This window comes from Anabrus simplex, chromosome 2 (assembly GCF_040414725.1).
Source record: "Anabrus simplex isolate iqAnaSimp1 chromosome 2, ASM4041472v1, whole genome shotgun sequence".
Lineage (NCBI taxonomy): Eukaryota > Metazoa > Arthropoda > Insecta > Orthoptera > Tettigoniidae > Anabrus > Anabrus simplex.
Window position 1 is genome coordinate 275,538,933 of NC_090266.1, and position 22,854 is coordinate 275,561,786.

Sequence of the window (22,854 nt, forward strand, 5' to 3'; positions counted from 1 at the left end):
TGTTTGAAGTTCACCAAAAATAAGCTAAAATCGGGAGGCGGGAAAAACAGTCGAAAACCGGGAGTCACCCGCCTAAATCAGGAAAGTTGGCAGTTATGTTTAAATAATGAATTTACTCATTACTGCCAGTCACTGGTGTCTAAAATATATATAATGGGCATGGTGATAATTATATAAGCATGTCTAATGAACTATTGTAATAAATTCTCCCTTTGGAAAGATATCTGTGGCTCATATTGTATGGAACATCAGTTTAATACGGTCTAAACTATATAGACAAAATAATAATAATAATAATAATAATAATAATAATAATAATAATAATAATAATAATAATAATAATAATTGTACCGGGAAGTACACCTCAACTCCGCTCATTCAAAAAAAGCACCTTAATGAACACCATCTATCCTGAAAAACGTGAAACTGCTACTACATGAAATTGAGACAGTACTCAGAAGATGTCACTAATGAACTGTTGAGAAGTTTGCCATTTCTAAGTTTTTTAAACTGATTGGATTTATTTTCTTTTGTTTTGGTGTACGTCAAGAAGGTTGAACTTTTCTAATTAGATGTCTCTACAAAACCGAGGTCACGCACTCTGGTGCAAAGTGGAATAATTGGTTATTGAAAGAAATTTTATGTTTATAGGTTTTCTCAAGTAAATTAACTTTCATTATATATATATATATATATATATATATTTATATATTTCACGGTATGCAACAACACTTCCTTCTCTTTCCGCCAGCTTTGGTGTCTGGCCAATCAAAATTTTTCTGTAATTATTTTTCAGCCTATCACAGGCTTCTTGTTGGTTTTTGGGTGTAACTTTTGATTCTGCCAATAAAAATGAGAGGGTGTATCCGGATTTAGTCCAGAACCCTCTCGAACCTTCCCTTCGGGTATATAAGTTGAGGCTTTTCAAGTTTCCTGGTCTCTTGATCGCCGTATTTCTGAGAGTGTGTGTGTGTGTTTTAAGACAGGCAGACAACCAGCCAAGGTAATGACCACCAATCTTATTTTTTCTGTAGCTACCTCCGCAGACTTATATGAGGGGAAGGTTCAAATTTCTAATTATGGAACCTTCTGTTTTCTAAAATGTAAACCTTATTTCGGCTAATGTAAAATTCCATAAATTCTTAAAACTGTAAATCGGGTTCCCCTTCAATTTAATTTGAGGCGACTATGATTTTGTAACCTTTTCTCTTATCGGTAAAATGTTAAATTAACCTCCATTCTAGTCACCTCAGTAGCTTGGGATTAGCCTCTGCATCATTGGGCAGAGAGCCCAATTAGGGTTTTATATGTAAAGTTTCTAGGAGCGCAAGTGTACGCCTCCATTCATTTTGTGTTTGGGCCAGTAAGTTAACCTGTTCTTCTTTTTCCATGAAGGCCCAGTAGTTTGGGTAACAGATATCCCTGTGTAAAATTTTTAAATTGTAAATTGTGCCTAAAGAGGACAGATATGGTAAGGTTTTGTGTAATGTTGCCTTAAGCGGGCTGTAAGAAATTAGTTATGGTGGGAGAGCATGTAAGCTCTTTTCTAAGTTACTGTAATATTGAGGGGTGCCTTTTGAAGGCCATATTTGTAACCCTTGCAGCAAAGTGCTCTTAAATTGGGATATTCCTGTCTTTGCCTAAAGATTGAGATTTTGGAGACGTAAATTTTGTAAACTGGAGCTTGTAGCTCAGAACTTGTAAATCTGGGGCTTGAAGCCCAAAACTGTTAAATTTCCTATTCTGGGGTTCTCTATTTTAATATCCAAATTTGTCATTGTTATTTCACTAAGTGAAAAGTTGTTAAGTTTGTTTTTCGAAAAGAAATATAACCCATGTTAAATTCTTAACTTGATCTTTGATATAGTTGATGGACCCATTCCACCCTGCATCTCCTTTCACCTCTTTCTGCTCCACGAAACCACGGTAACAAGTGGTAGCAGAGCGTGGTTGAATGGGTCTAAATTAAGCCTCTTGACGGCTAAATGTAGGATCCGCACCGAACTCTAAGAATTTTCTCGGTTGCTGTGAATTTTTTCAAATTATTAACTTTTCTGTCAACATGTCTGGCCCTCGCGAAGTCCTTGCTCCCGGATATTTGCGCAAGGAGGAATTAATTTAGGAGTTACTCATCAGAAAGGTCCAATCTGGAGGCATGGTTATGGTAGATATTGCCAAACTTAAAGAATCTTTAGAATTGCCTATTTGTATCCCAATCTTTGGGGAAAAAGAAATTGATGAGGCACTATCCACTATCACTGACAATACCACCGAACTACCATCTGTAGTGAGTTTTATTGAAGTAAGCGACCCATCAGCTAACCAGCTTAAAAGAGTACAGGCTAGACTGTTCCATTTTTACAACAGGGCTAGGGACCTACTGTCTCTAAAGTTGGAGGAGGACCATGCTAACGAGGCTAGTAATCTGACTGAACATCTATCAGATATGTCAAATAGTTAGTCAATTGTTGACTGGGGCAGCGGCTCCCAAAGCCGACTAGGTCCCTTTGATAAACATGGCTACTGAGGAGGATTCGTGTAAAGCCGTAGAAAGTAGGAAATCTGTGGCATCTCAATAAACATCTGCCCCATTGGAAGCCGAGTCTGGTCATCCTAGCTGAATTCCACCTTTCTTTCTAAATAATGCTGTGTCAGAGACCTCTCAACCTTCTATGCCATCACCTATTATGTCACCTGGTTTCAGCAGTCTGCCTCATCCATTGGCTATGTTGCTGAAGGGCATTTCTAAATTTTCAGTCAACGAATGAAGTCATTTCCTTTTTAAGGTTCTTAGTTGAATTTCAAGATCACGCCCATGTGATTTCCCTATCACATTCTCAAATACTTCAAATTATGTACCCATATTCCATAGGTGTCTTATTGGACAAAATAGTTAAGGCCATAGCTGATTGCTCATCCATAGAAGACTTCCATGCCCAGCACCTAGCAAATTTCATTCGGCCAGAGCCATGTCATCCTTGATCCAAAAGTTCTATTTTAGGGTACAATGTTTGGATGAAAATCTTGCGGACTTCATCCAAGATATCAAGATTTATACCCGGGTGTTCACTCTGCATTTTTCCGAAGATCAAATAGTGCAAACTATTGCTGAAGGTATCTCTCGGCCTTATAGGTCTTACCTATGTTTTGCATCTCGTCCCCAAACCATTTCAGAGTTAGAGGCTATGGCTGTATCGGCCGAAGGAGTAAGGTATGCCGACACCTTACGAGTCGCTAAGGAGCGCCCTCCGTCTTCTAATAGTTCTCGGCCTCCATCTCGCCGAACTTTCACCCCCCCCCCCCAAAATGTTATGCTTGTGGTTCAACGGAACATCTGCGCAATAAATGCCCACTGATAAAATCAAGTGGGACAAAGAATGGAGCAGGGTCATCTCAAGGTTGTTTTAAATGTGGCTCGTTTACTCACCTAGCCAAGAACTGCACTAATGTCAATAACACCCCCTCCTGCTCAACTTCTGGTGCAACCTCTGCAAACTTCGATGATAATAATAAGTGACTAGTGTCAGCGGCTGAGTCGGCATGTCCAACTACACGAGGCTCAGCCCCTGTGGAACCCAGTAAAAGCTCTGGTAAGGGTAAAGTTTCTACTAATTTATCATTTGAGGGCCCCAGTGAATGCCTCAGCATTGCAGCAAAGGCACCCGCATTTGTGCCATTCCTTAAAATTGAAGTGAACTGTGAACCTGTCTCTGCTCTATTAGACTCAGGGAGTGTGATTTCCATTATTTCGGCTGAATGGTATTCTAAATTAAAAACTGTTTGTAAGTTTCCTGACTATTGTCAGTCTTCTGTCAAATGCGTTTTGGCTAACTCTTCTCCATTAGAAATTTTAGGTTTCATCTTTGCTCAAATTCGTATTTCCAAATTTACCTGGAGAATAAAATTGTTCGTTGCTAAACAATTGTCTTGCCCTGTAATATTGGGGGCCGATTTTATGGCTTATACTGGTCTGGCGCTTGACATTCAGAGCAATGAAATTTGCTAATAATTGTAAGATCCCTCTTTTAAAATGTAAATCTCCATTATGTTCTTCTGTTACACCTACCCAGGATGAGATGTTGTTAGATCTTAGACATCTACCTGAGGAGCAGGCTGAATGTATTTGTAAATTGTGTCAGTCTTTTCCTGATGTATTTTCTGATACTCTTGGTGTTACTGACCTTATCGAATACAAGATTGAGCTTACGGATTCGATTCCAGTTAGGTTTCTGCCTTATAGACTGTCCTCACCTAAAATAAAGGCTCTTAAGGAAATCATCGATCAAATGTTGAAGGATGGTATAATTCAACCTTCTAAGTTGGCGTATTCATCGCCCATTTTTCTTGTACTGAAACCACCAGGTGGCTTCAGGCCTGTAATTGATTATAGGGCTTTAAACCGTAAGGTGATGTTACAATCTGTGCCCCTTCCTGATCTTCACTCTTGTTTTTCGTGGTTTCGGAAAGCCAAGTTCTTTACCATTCTTGACCTTAATCAGGCATACAACCAGATCCCTCTAGCTGAAGAATCAAAATATCTAAGGGCTTTTGCCACGGACTGGAACTTGTATGAGTACAGCCGCGTGCCTTTCAAGCTCCCCACGGGAGGCAGCTGTTCTTACTAGATTGCTAGATAGGGTCTTCTCGGACATCAAATTTGAATACTTGTATCACTATCTGGATGATGTCGTCGTATTTTCTCAGACCCTTGAAGAACACCTGGATCATCTAAAGGAAGTACTCAATCGCCTTCATAAGGCTGGGTTGATTGTGAAGAGCTTTTGCTGAACTTTCTATGTCGTTCCTAGGACCCATTGTGTCGCCCGATGGTGTTTCCATCAATCATCCCAGAACACAGGCCATCCGGGATTTTAAGCCTCCTAAGGACATCAAAGGCATTGCAGGTTTATAGCAATGGTGAATTTCTTCAGGAAATTTATTCCTAACTTCGCCAACAGAGCGGCACCCTTGAACTTACTGCGCGGGAAAGGTGTCAAATTTGATGATGATAATAATAATAATAATAATAACAATAACAATAATAATAATAATAATGTTATTTGCTTTACGTCCCACTAACTACTTTTACAGTCTTCGGAGACGCCGAGGTGCCGGAATTTAGTCCCGCAGGAGTTCTTTTATGTGCCAGTAAATCTACCGACACAAGGCTGTCGTATTTGAGCACCTTCAAATACCACTGGACTGAGCCAGGATCGAACCTGCCAAGTTGGGGTTAGAAGGCCAGCGCCTCAACCGTCTGAGCCACTCAGCCCGGCATGTCAAATTTGAATGGGAGCTGTCTCAACAAGCCGCTTTTGAAGATCTGAAATTAGCTCTTTCTAATGCCCCTGTATTAGCAATGCCAGATTTTTCGAGGAAATTCATTGTCCAAACTGATGCCTCATCATCAGAGGTTGCTGCTGTCCTTCTGCAGGAAACGGAGCTCGGAAGGCAAACTATTGCCTATGCTTCTAGGACCTCACCTTATCGGCTAAAGAGGCCAAATATTCCATCTATGAACTTGAGGGTTTGGCAGTGTTGTTTGCACTAGAGAAGTTCCGCCTCTATCTGGAACATGTCAAATTCGACCTAGAAACAGATAACCAAGCCTTAAGTTGGGTATTACCTAGGCTCGTCGTACTGGTCGTATAGCCCGCTGGGCCATCAGGATTTCTGCATTCAAATTAAATGCGAGGCATTTCAGAGGATCTGAAAATGTTGTTGCGGATGGACTAAGCCGCATGTTTTCTCATAGAGTGGAGACCACTGAACTGGAAGATAGTTCTTCTCTTCCCACGCTCATACCTTCAGGCATTAATGCCATTCTAACTGATGTCCCTATGTTATTTCGGGATATTGAAAAATACGAACGTGAAGATCCTGTGCTGACTCCTATAATGGAAACCCTTTCTTCAGGGGAGCATGTCGTCCCTTATGTGTTGAGAAACGGGGTTTTGTGTTGCCCTTTAAGGCACGATCAAAAGATGAAAGTAGTGGTTCCAGATGTGATTGTGTCGATCTTCAAGTACTATCATGAAACCCCATTAGTGGGGCATTTAGGCATGTTCAAAACTCAGGAGAAGATCCGAGAGATGTTTATTTGGAAAGGTATGGACGGTGAAATTAAAGAAATGGTAAAGGCCTGTAAATCTTGCTTGCTTAGTAAACCCACCTTGTCCACTAAGCTAGGACTGTTGCCATCACATCAAGCGTCTCGCCCCATGGAACGTCTATATATAGACTACGTCGGACCTTTCCCACCATCAAATGGGAACGCAAATAAATTTATTCTGGTGTGTGTAGATGGTTTCACTAGATTTTCCTGGTTATTTCCAACTAAGCTGGCAATTGCGCAGTCTACTATTTCTTGTTTGAATACCATATTTGCTTCTTTTGGCCCCTGTCAATAAATACTTTCTGATAATGCTAAGGCATTCACATCTAACTTATTCCATAAATTTTGTTTTGACCCATCTATCTCACACGTGACTACTTTGGCTTATTATCCTCAACCGTCTCTGGCTGAGCGAGCAAATCGTTATCTCCGTTCTGCATTAATTGCGTTTCATCATGAAGATCATTCCACGTGGGATACTTCCCAGCACTGGTAAGCATTTGCTCTAAATTATGCGGTTCATGAGTCACACAAGTTCATTCCAGCATCTCTCATGTTTAAGTTTATTCCTAATACGCCGCTCTCTAATCTTTGGTCACTTAATGATATATTACCAGAGACAATAGATCCTGAGAATATTAGAGATCTACGGAAGAAGGCTAAAGTCAATCTTAAAGCTTCCCGCAAAAAGTTAGAGAAAGATATGATCGTGGATGGAGGCCCACCAATTTAAAAGTCGGAGATAAAGTCGTGGTTAAAAATTTTGTTCCTGCGGGCAAGCTTGCCCCCAGATTCCATGGGCCGTGCCCTATTTTAGATTTTCTAACACCGGTTATATTATTAGTCAGCAACCCAGCCACGGGGAGGATATTTAGGGTCCACCTCTCTCAGGTGAAACCTGTGTAAATTCAGGGTTGTTTTATATTCACCACTAAACATTGGCAGGAGTGGAAGGTAATCTTTCTTTTTAAGAAGCAGCGTACTGCTTAAATATTAGGTAATGTCAATGGTGTGGCCTTCTGCCCCCATTATAATAAGTAGATATCATATAAATTGTTGTAAACCCTTCCCCTCCGGGAAATTTCCTGTTAGCCAGTACCTGGTGGTCATTACCAAGCTCCGTCTCCTCAATCCTCTCATTGTTAACGCAAACTATTTATCAACGCCGCCCGCCCCTCTGCCTCCAACAAATAAAATTGTACTTGCATTCTCCAGCAAACATCTCTGCCGCCCAGATTTTATTGTTTCAGTACCCCCTCAGCTGTCGGTGGCTGTGCCTCAACACCTAGCGAGCAATACCGGTATTGCAAGTGTACGCCTCCATTCACTTTGTGTTTGGGCCAGTAAGTTAACCTGTTCTTCTTTTTCCATGAAGGCCCAGTAGTTTGGGTAACAGATACCCCTGTGTAAAATGTTTAAATTGTAAATTGTGCCTAGAGGGGCCAGAGATTGTAAGGTTTTGTGTAATGTTGCCTTAAGCGGGCTGTAAGAAATTAGTTAAAGTGGGTGAGCATGTAAGCTCTTTTCTAAGTTACTGTAATATTGAGGGGTGCCTTTTGAAGGCCGTATTTGTAACCCTTGGAGCAAAGTGCTCTTAAATTGGGATATTCCTGTCTTTGCCTAAAGATTGAGATTTTGGAGATGTAAATTTTGTAAACTGGAGCTATTTTTAGCTCAAATCTTGTAAATCTGAGACTTTGAAGCCCAAAACTCTTAAATTCCCCATCCTAGGGTTCTCTATTTTAATATCCAAATTCATCATTGTTATTTCACTAAGCAAAAAGTTGTTAAGTTTGTTTTTTGAAAGGAAATATAACCTATGTTAAAAGTCTTAACTTAATCTTTGATATAGCTGATAGACCCATTTCACCCAGCACCTTCTTTCACCTCTTCCTGCTCCGAAACCATGGTAATAATAATAATAATAATAATAATAATAATAATAATAATAATAATAATAATAATAATAATAATAATAATAATAATAATAATAATAATAATAATAATAATGACACCACCACCACTGCTGCTTTGTTTTCAATATTCCTTCAACTACTGATGATGTTAGAACCACAGAGAGCTGAATTTTAGCCCTGAAGATGGGCTGTTCAATACACCAGCAATAATGATATTTGCTTTATGTCCCACTAACTACTTTTACGGTTTTTGGAGACGCCGAGGTGCCGGAATTTAGTCCCACAGGAGTTTTTTTATATGCCAGTACATCTGCCAACACATGGCCGATGGATTTGAGCACCTTCAAATACCACCGGACTGAGCCAGAATCGAACCTGCCAAGTTAGGGTCAGAAGGTCAGCGCCTCAACTGTCTGAGCCTGGTTAATACACCAGTAAATCTGACACTAGACTCTTGCATTTCAGAACATAAAATATTTTGCTGGATTTTGGTCTTACAATCTTCAGCCTGTGCCTCAAAGCACACGCTCCAGAGCTGATCACATTGAAATTACTGTACTTTGGACCTAGAATAGGGTGTGACAAGAGTACCAAGGAAAATGAATGGTAACAAGGAAAGGTCGTTATATAATATCAGGACATTTCTGATGAAAATTAGGTTATTTTGTATCAACAATGATACAATAAGTTCCTGGTTCAAATTTGTTAGGTTTATTTTAAACATGAACAAATATATTGGTAGGGTGGAATTTTTAAGGTAAAACATATTGGAAGCAGCCCAGGTTATGCTGACGGTATTAGTGGATTATGACGTTGAAGTTTCATTTTAAAAGTTGAAACTTGAACAAAAACACAGTTCAAAAGCTAATCTGATGTTGGTAAGTTAAAATGTAAGAATAAAGTGTCACAGGAGGCACTGATTTGAAGTAGGCATAGCGTTTCAAGTACTACTGGGCTGTGTACAACCCTAACGCAGTAGATGGTAAAAGAAACACACAAATATGTACTGAAACCAACACAGTGAGCTTGTAGTTGGTATATACTGTATCTTGAAGTCAGTTCCTAGACCTAGCAATGCAAGTACTAAGATAGATTTTGCAAACTATGGCAGCAAAAGCTGAGTGGTTTCTGGATATTTCCTTCATACACTAGAAATAACTAAATCAGAATGACTGCTGGTATAAACAAGTGACAACAATAACAGGAATGAACACATTGAACTGATCAGAAGGGATGTTTTAAACAAAGCAGCATTGTTGTTATGATGTCTATATAGTTTAGGTCTTATTAAAATGATATTCTGTACAATACGAGCAACAAAGTTTTTTTTAAAAAGGGGAGAATTTATTAAAACTGTCCTTTAGTCATGCTTATTTATCACCATGCCTTTAAAATATCTTAGACACCAGTGACTGGCAATAATGAGTAAATACATCACATAAAATAAGAAGCAAATCACCACTGGTGAAAAGTATTTGTTCACTGATGCTATAAAATTGTACGGCACGCATATAGTGGAGGAAATTACTTCAAAAGGATGAAAAGATACATAATACAAGATTCGACAAAGTGGCACAGGACAAAAGAAGTAGAAAGATGATTTAGAAGACAATGATTGGCTTTGGAATGTACTGATTTCAGAATAAGCACTGAGGTATTGAATGAAGATTGATAAAGTTAAAAGGAAAGGATTATGCAACCAGTTTGTTCACAGAAGACCACACAATGAACACTAGAAAGGCATTAACCAATTCATCATTTTAAAAAAATACATGAAGCTGTAAAGTAAATTAAATAATTTCATGTATCTTAATGAATAAGAACAATGAGATTCTTCTTCAATCAATACATATTTTGCTACATTGTAGTAAAAGATTGTTCCAATGAGTTACCTACTTCATCCTGTTCCCTCAGGCTGACACATTTCGAACTCCAGCAGCTCTCGATATGAGCAATCTTTACATATGGCAATCAACTTCAAATGCTTTTATCCTTTTATACATATTTCCATCTTATGAAGTGTGGTAACTTATTATCTATGAGTATTACTGAACTTTTGAATTGGCAAAAGCATTCCATTTGAACACAAGTGACAAATAACATTAATATATGTTATCAATGAGTATGTGTGTAGAAAATGTAAAGAAAACGGGATGCTGAAATGAAGGATACATTCAGAGCTGCCCAGTCCTTTATCAAGGTAATTAAGCTCCGCAGGTCATGAATGAAATATAAACACAAACAGCTATACACATAGGCATACAATAACATTTAAAAAAATACCTCGATCAGTGATAGAAATAGCAAAATTAAAAGGTATAAATGCACTTGCAATAAAGAATTAGCTTTACCTCTCGTAGTTTATTACTTCTCCTTACAAATATCCTATGAACATCATTTCTTCACTGGACCCTTCAAACAATTTTTGAACAGGGACCACCCCCACACATACGTTAAAATATTTCACTCGAGTAACCTTTAGAAACTTTGAAGTTCAATATTCCTGCTCTTAAAACATAGGCAATTGTAATTTTAAAATAGTTGCCGTAACAGTAAAGGATTCAGAAATTCACAGCAATGGTGAAACAGAAATAAGAAAAACAAGAATACAGAAAACTTAGCTATGTTAGTTAGACGGAGAATGACAAAAGATGTGTAGAAAAGCACTAAGCCTTGGTGTTTTTTTGGTATTTTTTAAAATATGTACATGGAACTGCTACAATAAGGGTTCAATGTTTTAATATCAGGGTTCAATTAACTTCAAACTCTCTAAAGGTTCATAATTACTGAAAACCCTTTCAAGTGCACTGGATGATGGTAGCTGAGGGTATATCGAAAAAAAAAAAAAACCCCACGCAAGTCACTACTTTCCAATAGTGTAACAACATAATGAATAATCAGAAGTCATTTCAACACAGGTTCCATGGTACCAGCCACCATTAGTCCTACCTGTGCATCATTTCATTCAGATCCTGATCTTCAGGGTCTGCCAATGTGCGAAATCGAACGAAACCATTCTCAGCAACCAACATCGACGGAGATACTCTTTCACGTGTTGATGATAATGTTTGAGCACCACACTTATGTTGACTGCTGGGGGTTCTCCTCTCTGAATTCAAAGACACAAGAGTACCAGATTTCTTTATCGAATGACGAACATCAGAATTAGATGAAAAAGGATAGTTGGATTCTAACACGCTGGACTTTTTCAGTGATCGCCGTTCTGCTACACTGTCATGTGGACTGGATGCATCAGGTCTCTCTAAATTAAGTAAGATGAGAGTTCCAGAGTTTTTTAGAGAGCGTCGAACTTCCAATGTAGACGAAAATGGGAGATCAAACTCTGGTCTTTCTGAACTCAGAGTACCACTTTTCTTGACTGACCTCCTTTCAGAAGGGCAACTTTCATTTAACGGAAATGATGCATCATGAACCGGATACCCAGATTTCCTTAACAATCTACGTTCGGAGGTAGAAATCGAAAACGAGGATTCTGGCAAAGGGAATCCGCTGTGCAGGTTATTCAAGGGAAATGAATCGTCATATACCTTTTTCCCTGTACGAACCGTGTAATCATGAATAGCTTGATTAGTTACACAGACGGCAGGATAGATGTCATCAGCTGCCTCGCTATTTTGAGGAGTATTTGTGCACTGACGGCAACGGAACAACGCAAATCCTGAATTCTGAGAGTCTTTCTCTTCTTCAACTTGATCTTGACGTAGAGGTTGAACACCAGCCCACAAAAACAAGAAACACATAGAAATTTCAATAACACGCACCGAAAACTGATACCCCCACCACAACCATGGTGGGGGTTTGCCATTAAGTTTTGGATCATCATATACTCCAAATATACCATACAACTGTACAGCTGCCATAAGCAAGCTTAATAATGCTGTAGCAAGAGTTGTGCGAACAGCAGTTGCTAACGTTGGACGGTGGAAATTCGTGAAAGCACTCCCGAACACATTTTCCTGTTTTCGAATTGCTGATTTTGCCAGCACTCTGTATATGTACAGATAAGCCAGCCCCAAGCAAACACATATTACAACAAACAAGCACTGACAGATAATAGGAAGGAATGTTGTATTAGGTGCAATTCCAGTTGCAAGGTCCAAACTGATGCATAATATCACATGAAGAGTAATGAAAATCGCAACAATTGCCGGTCTTTGCAAGTTTACACTTAAAACATGCACTTTAGCTGCTTGGAGAAGGAAAAGGAAGAGTATTAAGAATGCAGATGTTATACAAGGTGACACAACGTTCAACATTAAAAGCGATATTGGCTCAGGGAATGACCTGTTCCGGTTGTATGCATCATAAAACAAATAAACTCCTCGCAAAATGCCAATCACAAACAGCAGACCATGCAGGGTAATGTAGTATCCATGTGAAAGCAATCGTTTGCATGCATTCACACGAATGATATTAATAACAGAATACAGACTAAGAATCGAGAAGAGTGTGCCAGTTAAATACACATGGATATCCCATGCTAAATCCCATTTGTCACGAAGGTCTTTGTGAGCAGGTGTACTGGGAGAGATGGCCACAGGAATAGAATTATCGTCTGTTTTAGGAGGCTGAGGCTGAGGATCGGGTAACTGTTCAGCCTGTCTCTCCCCTGCAGTATCTACAATTATATCTACATTCTCTGATGTATCAATAATACCAGATAACTTTTCATTTAACTCAGGAACCACAGCTTTATCTAATTTTGACTGTTCGGTATCTGGCCTAGGTAATGTCTGTAGCACATCCTGCTTAGCTATCCATGGGAAATTGGAATCAAATTCACGCTTTGGATACTTTTCTGGTAACTGAGAAACTTTGGATTCAGCATCAGGTTTATTAATAATATCTGGGATAGCCTGCTTGCGACCATTGCTGCCTGATAATATTCTAGACACACTAGGGTGATACAAGATGGGTACGAAGTCGAGATCAGTATCATTCACTGGTCTTGCATGAGGACTGGTACTGTCAACTTCACTGTAGGGGGCTTCTGGTGACCTGTTGAAGCTGGGAGTATTTAGAGGTTTCTTCCGATCAACTGGTGGTGAACTGAAAGCAAAATTAAACAATATTATGGCATAATATCTTTAACACAAAACATAAACAATAAAAACCAAAGAAACAAAGGTGCCAAACAGTAAATAATGAAGAGGACTATCAAAGCTTGTATATTGTTGGCATCCATATCATATGCACGCAGCTTACGAAGAACATAGGGACATTCACTTCAAACCAAATTAAACAATAGATCACTACATCTGACGAAAAGGAATACCTATTCAAATTACAAATGTTCCCCTTCAACCTACATGAAAGTCATTACCCATATTACATTGAACAAACAAATTATAAATCAAGTTGCTCGTCTATGCAGATAGGGATGCCATCTCCCAGATCAACTCAGGAACATATTGGCTGCTGTAGGTGCGACAACACAGTTCGGCATCAACCACACCACAGCTGTTTTGATGTGTGATTTAGTTTCAAGTTTGGATGTGTTGTTTGGACTTCATCAATGTTTTAAATTAAGATTGTAAATTGTGGAATACCAAAGTGTTTAATTTATTATTGGTTATATGTGCACATATGTCTCAATTGTAGTGTGGCTGAAGATGACCCAATATATATGGGGTCCAAACTAGTCCCAGTTCTATAAGACAATATACAAGCTTATGGTATTGAATAGGTGGACCCTCCTCTACACTTCAATACGGACCAAAATGAAACTCATAGCTTATGATTTGAAAGCCAACCAGGCAAAGAAAAAGGCTTATTTATATTTACGCCTAAAAACTAAGATTATGAAAATTGGAAAAGATATTAACTTTCCCACACAATGCATGAGCAATAATCTAATCCCCAATTTTCTGGAATTTACTCTTAAAAAAAACACACACACAGATCTACGGACCAGATAAATAAAATTCAAGTTAAAACTAATAAAATATGGATCACCAAACCCAATGGGATTTCTTTCAAACAATGGTCAACCAAAAGCTAGAAATTATTCTGAAACGTAAGCAACAAATTTTAGATAATAAATTGCATAGAACAAAAAATGCAGCCCACAATAAAAAATGTAGTGTCAAAGTACAACATTCGAACACCGACACCATACATAATTCCCACCCACCTATCATTAATTTAACTGACGTAACACTGAATGAAGAAGAATCTAAAATGTTGAGTAGGAACCCAAAACACAACTGGCCAAATGCGTCCCATCTTAACGTTATTACAACAGTAACAGAATCAGAAATTATCAAACTTCCTAGCAATCAACAAGATGAGGTTAGGTTCGAAGTTAGGAAGAAATTAAATAATATTATTAAACTACATAACACCAATTCTCAAACTAAGCAAGCCAACACCATTAATTCAGTTTCAAAGCTTAAAAAGAAAATTAAAGAACACAACTTAATTGTAACAAAAGCTGACAAAAGGGGAGTTAGGGATTGGAATAACTTACCAAGGGAGATGTTCAATAAATTTCCAATTTCTTTGAAATCATTTCGGAAAAGGCTAGGAAAGCAACAGATAGGGAATCTGCCACCTGGGCGACTGCCCTAAATGCAGATCAGTATTGACTGCTTGAATGATCGTAACCGTCATCATGAATCAAGAGGAACACATTATTAAAACAAACAACTTTTTTTCTGACAAAACTTTTACCATTATCAAAAAAGATCCTGAAACTAAAATTCAAAAGAACTTAAAACAATTGCTTAAAGGTCTAACTTTCCTCTTAAATGACAAAGAAACCACTGAATTAATCAATATGAACCTTGAACTCCCCAAAGCTAGAGCACAACCCATGACGTCCCCATGAGACCTACCATTAATTATAGACAGAGCCCTTCACATAATACCTCACAGTACATTCAACAGTTTTTAAAGAAAAATTAGAAGTTCTTAGCCAACAAATCCATCAAAAACACAATAGAATTAGTTAAAAATCTTAACAATTTTGAAGTTCAACCTCAGTAATCCACTCTTTCAATATTAAAAACACTTATCCAAGTATCCCTACAAAAGAAACCATAGCTGTAATATACAATAATTTAAGGAAGTATAGTAAATTATCCAAACAAGAAATTTAGGAATTCATGTCCATTCTGAAATTGGTTCTAAATAAAAACTACTTCAGTTTTAATAATGTCATTTACCAACAGAATGGTTTGGCCATGGGATCGCCAGCCTCAGGGATATTGGCAGAAATTTACTTAGATAATTTAAAATACACAAAGATCTTAAACAAACCCGTATTCAATAATATCTGCTACTGGGCTCGCTATGTAGATGATGTTCTGGCTATATTAAATCAAGACTTTGGAAATGCGGCCAATACCCTATCCAGCCTGTGTGGTCTTTACAAGAGCTATGCGGGAAGGGCTGCCTGGAGTAGTATTAGGAATAGGTTCGAGAAATGATCATAAGCATAAAATTAGGGCCAGAAACCAGCATATGGACGTGGGAGAGTTTTCCTACGTAAACAGGACCATAAGGGATTGGAACAAATCACCTGCAGCAGTCTTTGATAGATTCCCTTCCGGTATAAAGTCTTTTAAGAAGACCATTAGTGCCAGTGTAAAGTAAACCGTCGTCGTTGCAACCTCACATAAAGGATTAAGATATTTGGACTGGTAGTACTGTGTATCCTACCTAGTCATGTGGAAGTCATTGAGTGATGAATGTTTTAAAGGATAAAATCATTCTGATAACAGCTCCAGTGTGAAAGTCTCTGAAGAACAGCTGCAAAAGCCCGATCACATGGGTGTCTTCGGTTGGGAAAACGTTTCCGATACATACATCCTTGCTCTTATAAATCTTGTACCACAGCTGATAATCATTGAATTTTAGTGTGTTCCTGGTTATACCAATATCATTAAGACTGGTCTTGCTTATTGCATGCTTGCAGCATAAACGCTAGCAGTGCACTAACCTTGACACACACTGACCTACATTGCACAGCCTTGGAGGGAAGGGCAACCTGGAGCTGTAATGACATTCAATTAATTAATCTTTTATGATTATTTAACCACAAAACGTGGTATTGTAGGTATTGAATAGGTGAATAATAAATATATACTTTGTAAAATTGAATGTGATTACTGTTGTCAATACGGACCAAAAAATGAGATTAATGACTTGTAGTCTACTGACTTCTCAATAAACAGTGACCAAATTCTGTGATTTATTTTCTCTCTCTTTTTTTGAATTGGCTTTATGTCGCACTGACGCAGATAGGTCTTATGGCAACGATGAGATGTGAAAGGACTAGGAAGGAAGCGGCCGTGGCCTTAATTAAGCTACAGCCCCAGCATTTGCCTGGTGTGAAAAAGGGAAACCACGGAAAAACATCTTCAGGGCTGCCAACAGTGGGGCTCGAATCCACTATCTCCCGGATGCAAGCTGACAGCTGTGCGCCCCTAACCGCATGGCCAATTCGCCCGGTATTTATTTTCTCTTACACTAATTAAGATAATGTTATTGGCGTTATTTCCCACTAACTACTTTTATGGTTTTCGGAGATGCCGAGTTGCCAGAATTTAGTCCTGCAGGAGTTCTTTTATGTGCCAGAAAATCTACATATACAAGGCTGATATATTTGAGCACTTTCAAATACATCCAGTCCACTGGTGGTCTTTAAATGGTTGGAGTGGAGTGGAGTGGAGTGGAGTGGAGTGGAGTGGAGTGGAGTGGAGTGGAGGAATGTCTTGCGTTGGACCTAAGAGAGTGACGGAGTCCCACTTCCATTTGACAGGCACAGGATTCCTCAGAAACAACTTGGCAAACAAGACAATTTGATGGGTTACCATACTATTAATATTAAAGTGTGGCTTGTAGAAGGAAGTAGAACTAGCTGAGTTAGCAGCAAAGAGGATGCGTCTGGATGTGTTAGGAGTCATCAATCAATCAATCAATCAATCAATCAATCAATCAATCAATCAATCAATCAATCAATCAATCAATCAATCAATCAATCAATCCTGATCTGCATTTAGGGCAGTCGCCCAGGTGGCAGATTCCCTATTTGTTGTTTTCCTAGCCTTTTCTTAAATGATTGCAAAGAAATTGGAAATTTATTGAACATCTCCCTTGGTAAGTTATTCCAATCCCTAATGCCCCTTCCTATAAATGAATATTTGCCCCAATTTGTCCTTTTGAATTCCAACTTTATCTTCATATTGTGATCTTTCCTACTTTTAAAGACGCCACTCAAACTTATTCGTCTATTAAGGTCATTCCACGCAATCTCTCCGCTGACAGCTCGGAACATACACCTTAGTCAAGCAGCTCGTCTTATTTCTTACAATGCTTCCCAGCCCAAACTTTGCAACATTTCTGTAACACTACTCTTTTGTCAGAAAACACCCAGAACAAATCAAGCTGCTTTTCTTTGGATTTTTTACAGTTCTTGAATCAGGTAATCCTGGTCAGGGTCCCATACACTGGAACCATACTCTAGGTGGGGTCTTACCAGAGATTTATATGCCCTCTCCTTTACATCCTTACTACAACCCCTGAACACCCTCATAACCATGTGCAGAGATCTGTACCCTTTATTTACAATCCCATTTATGTGATTACCCCAATGAAGATCTTTCCTTATATGAACACCTAGATACTTACAATGATCCCCAAAAGGAACTTTCACCCCATCAACACAGTCATTAAAACAGAGGACTTTTCCTATTTGTGAAACTCACAACCTGACTTTTAACCCCGTTTATCAACATACCATTGCCTGCTGTCCATCTCACAACATTATCGAGGTCACGTTGCAGTTGCTCACGATCTTGTTATTTATTACTCTATAGAGAATAACATCTGCAAAAAGCCTTGCCTCTGATTCCACTTGTTTATTCATATAATTTATCTATATAAGAAAACATAAAGGTCCAATAATACTGCCCTGAGGAATTTCGCTCTTAATTATTACAGGGTCAGATAAAGCTTCGCCTACTCTAATTCTCTGAGATCTATTTTCTAGAAATATAGCAACCCATTCAGTCACTCTTTTGTCTAGTCCAATTGCACTCATTCTTGCCAGTAGTCTCCCATGATCCACCCTATCAAATGCTTTAGACAGGTCAATCGCGATACAGTCCATTTGACCTCCTGAATCCAAGATATCCACTATATCTTGCTGGAATCCTACAAGTTGAGCTTCAGTGGAAAAACCTTTCCTAAAACCGAATTGCCTTCTATCGAACCAGTTATTAATTTCGCAAACATGTCTAATATAATCAGAAAGAATGCCTTCCCAAAGCTTACATGCAATGCATGTCAAACTTACTGGCCTGTAATTTTCAGCTTTATGTCTATCACCCTTTCCTTTATACACAGGGGATACTAAGGCAACTCTCTATTCATTTGGTATAGTTCCTTCAAGTAAACAATAATCAAATAAGTACTTCAGATATCGTCCCTGCTCTGGCAAACTAGCGAAACTGACAAACTAAGGAATCTGTAGTTCTGAAGTTCTGGTCTAGATTTTGTTATTTATATACTGTCTACCCTCTGACAAAGTCTCACATCTGCAGCTCATTCTATATATCTAACACATAAAACCAATAATTAAATATAAAAATTGATTTGACATGAGTAATCACAACTTCTTTCAGCTCCCCTAACCTCTTGACAATTTTCAGATTCGTTAGTTTGCCAGAGCAGGGACGATATGGTACTATATCCCAACCCATTGTCTTTAGTATATCCCCAGAAATCTTATCAATTCCAGCCACTTTTCTAATTTTCAACTTTTGTATTTTATTGTAAATGTCATTGTTATCATGTGTAAATTTTAATACTTCTTTAGCACTAGTCTCCTCCTCTATCTGGACATTATCCTTGTAACCAACAATCTTTACATACTGCTGACTGAATACTTCTGCCTCTTAAAGATCCTCACATACACACTCCCCTTGTTCATTAATTATTCCTGGAATGTCCTTCTTGGAGCCTGTTTCTGCCTTAAAATGTTTGGGTAAGGGGAGATAACAAGGAAGAGATAGGAGGTTATCAGGTGAGGGAGGAAGGGCAGAGTGTGGAGTAGGGACTGTGTCAGGAAAAACATAGCACGCAATATAGTTTCTGTTTGGAATGTTAACCCACTGCCTTGCAATGAGTGAAATTTTCATACTCCCTCTTTATTGTTTTGTTGAGGTTTCCATGGATACATATTGATATTTCTTTGCAATTCCAAGACATCTGTAGGTGAACTAATCATCAGGCTATGCGAGGAGTAACATAACATGATACCACATGTTAAGTTAAAAGAATGGTTTATTCAACATCCCAACATCTCTGTATACATTCACTCTTCTAGTACACAGCTTACTACGTCGTAACTCATGTACAAGTCCCATCAAACTGTTCACATATCCAACTGTACACATATTCAACAACTGTTACATCCTAGTCTTGCTGGTGCCTCCTACTACTGACACATATTAAGATAGGTACACAGCTGATCCAATGAGTCTATACATTCTCATTGAGTAAATGCCTCTACTAAAGCGTATGCAATATGAGGGACATTGACCCTCAACATTCCCCCCTCAATGTTAAACTCATATTTATTTTTTACATAACCTTAACGTCTCAATATGTTAACAGTTTACCGAACCAAGACCTTTCACACAATTGTCAAGAATTACATAATTTACAGGCTTAGCTAACATATCAGCTAGTTGCTTGTCCATTTCGATATACTCTACATGTTACATACTATCCACTTCATTCCGTATCGATATTGTAATCAAGATAACAATTAAGTAAAAGGTTCCACCTGATCGATACTTTTTTATTATTTAGCCTTCGGCTAAATTTATGTCATTAAAAACTTACAGAACATGTTTCGATTGCTTAGCAGTAATCATTGGCTGTTTCGCTTAAGGCTTAGGTGGAAAAGCATAAAACATTTCATAGTTAAAATTAAAATGTGTTAGTAAGGGACGTTTAAGTGGTGCGGGAGGATGGATGTGTGTGTGTTTGTTAGTTAAGATTAGAACAGTTTTTAATTTGTATAATTTTAAATTAAAACATCTTTGTTTTCATTCGTTGTCACTTGCACTGGTTCATTATTAAGTTCGACAGTTTTCCGTTAATGCTCTTGCACACTTGTCTTGATGGTATAGTGTTCCTTCTTTTTCTAGACCTTTCTTACTGTCCGGTGGAGAAGATTATGTAGATTGTTGGTCGAATTGTTCAGTTTTCATTTAGTTGGATAGTTTGGAGTACGATCTGTAACCGGCAGGAAAATGTAACTATTAATTAAAAATTGTTTGAGGGTATGTTGCCTAAAGAAATTATTTGCATTTAAAAAAATGAAACATTAAAGATTAAAAACTTACCCCTATCCAATTATTCGTTGTACGAATTTTATTCGGAATCATTAAGTCGGGAAGTTTGGTGAACTTCTGTGTGGTAATGGATATAATTTTATTCCTTATTATTGGCCCCGATGCGCGGAGAAGGAGAAGTGAGTCCACACAGAACCACACAGAAGTTTACCATCATGGCCCCGATCTGACTTTAAATTCTGAAGCATTTAAATTTTATTATACCATCTAAGGAATGCTTATTAAGTTTCAACAAATCTTTCACCAAGAGATACAAATCAAGTGTGCTATTTACAACAAATGATATTTTAAGATTTTATAAGCAAAACTGTATTTTCCAAGAACATCAACAAGAGAAATATGGACAATTTAACTGTTTTATCTGTCTTATGACTTACAATTTTAACAAAATTTCGAAGATCTTATTTTAAATGTCAAAAATTTTAAGGTGTCTTTCCAATTTTAATATTTATTTCTGATATATTAATGTTAATTTATTATTAGCTGATGATGTCCCTTAGGGGACGAAACATGTACTAGATATAATAAATTATATATTGTACTGAATAGGCGGATCGCTTAATTATAATATTTAAGTTTATCTTGAATATTCATTGATTGATTATAGTCAATACGGGATTAGTATTACTTGAAATGAAGCTGTTAAAGCTTATCACTTGTAATGACAGATTCATCTCACCTCACCTCATACCCAACCCCATAGAGAAACGGGACAAGTGTTGGACAAACAACAATAAACATTAGATCACTCTACAAACAATGGTTTTTTTTGTTTTTGTTTGTCCAAACCTTGTCCCGCTTTATCTACGGGCTCGGGAATGTGGTGAGACTAATCAGTCATGGAGGGTTTTTATGACCGGATGCCCTTCCTGATGTCAACCTCATCAGAGGAGTTATTGAGATTAAATGAATGACGCGATATATGATAGCAGGAAAGGAGAGGGTGAAACTCGGTGCCAGCACGTAGCCTACTTCTGTCAAATAGCACCAAGGGGTCTGCTCAAGGCTTAACGCCTCCATCCGACGGATGAATTACCGTCACCAGCGTCACATGCCCTCACTCCATATGAGCACTGCGGAGAGGTTTGGAATTTAATCCAGGCTTTTGGCACGCAATCTAGTGATTAGAAATTGTAGACCACCACCTCCCCTACCCTGGCGACCAAAGATTCTGACGGACAAAATGTTTTCAATCAAAGGGACTCGAACTGGCTAACCACGGTGTTAGACCGTGTAAACCTCAATGCCTTAACAATTATGGCCACCGGGCAGGCACCAGTACTCTACAAACAAGTTTAGTAAAAAGAAAGTAAATGTCTAATTTGTTGGAATGTCAGTATGGAATGACCCTTACCATACAACAAATTGAGCTGTGCAATGAGTTTATTATTATGTTTATGTTAATGTTAATAACTAGTAATTCGATTTTAAAAAATTTTCAAGAATTTAAGGTATGGAAATGAAAGGAAGAAAAAGACACTCAATCCAGATATATTCTAACTCGTCCACCAAGACATAAGAGGACTTCGACAACTGTATCTACTTAGTTCTGTAATTGCAGTGGATTGGTCAAAAGAAGAGGAAAGGGAATATGGCATATGAAAATTCAGGGTTCATGTAAAATAAATAAATCGAGTGTGCATGTTATTTACAATAATGTACATTTTGGACATCGCAGAGAAGGTGGGCATATCCTGCTAGAGAGAGAGAGAGAGAGAGAGAGAGAGAGAGAGAGAGAGAGAGAGAGCAGTGCTGGCCAGTTAGCTCAGAATGTTCCCTTTGACACTGTTCTGAAAAATATCAGAGACAATTTAGATACTAAGCAGATTACCAGGCTACACCTTCTGCAAAGACATGACCTGAGTAATATTGTTCGTGATTTTAGATTAGATAGTGATAAACAGAGTCAGACAGATCTAGAACAGGGGTTTCCAATTTGTAAGGGCTCGAGGGCCATACTGGAAACCTTAGGCATGTTCGCGGGCCACACTTGAATAATAGGCCAATTTTCGTAAAGTTCTGCATATAGTAGGTCTACAGAAGTACCATTATAAGAAAATAATATGCATAATTCAATTGAAATAAAGGTTTGATAATTTTAATTACTTAGGTAAAACATTATTTTACAAATGCATAAAAGAGTGAAATTTGGAGCCGGGCTGAGTGGCTCAGATGGTCGAGGCGCTGGCTTTCTGAAGTTGGTAGGTTCAATGTTAGATCATTCGGAAGTTGCTCAAATACGTCAGCTTCGTGTCGATTTACAGGCACGTAAAGAACTCCTGCGCGACAAAATTCCGGCACCTCGGCGTCTCCGAAAAACATCAAAAGTAGTTTGTGGGACGTAAAAAATCAATAATTATTATGCGAAATTTGGATTTAAAAATGTTTACGAGAGGGGGCGATCATCAGGAAGATGGATACTGACATTCTACGA

The 22,854-nt window shown here is 38.2% G+C and overlaps 1 protein-coding gene across 1 annotated transcript in view; it reads right to left on the minus strand.

Annotated features, from left to right (window-relative positions):
* Positions 1 to 8,113: 8,113 nt before the first annotated feature.
* The window catches only part of LOC136864052 (uncharacterized), a 218,510-nt gene continuing 203,769 nt past the window's right edge, over positions 8,114 to 22,854 (minus strand). Inside the window, exon 5 of the mRNA XM_067140582.2 lies at positions 8,114 to 13,101. Coding sequence (XP_066996683.2) covers positions 10,977 to 13,101 — 2,125 coding nt within the window. The 3' untranslated portion in view covers positions 8,114 to 10,976. The remainder of the gene's footprint in view (positions 13,102 to 22,854) is intronic.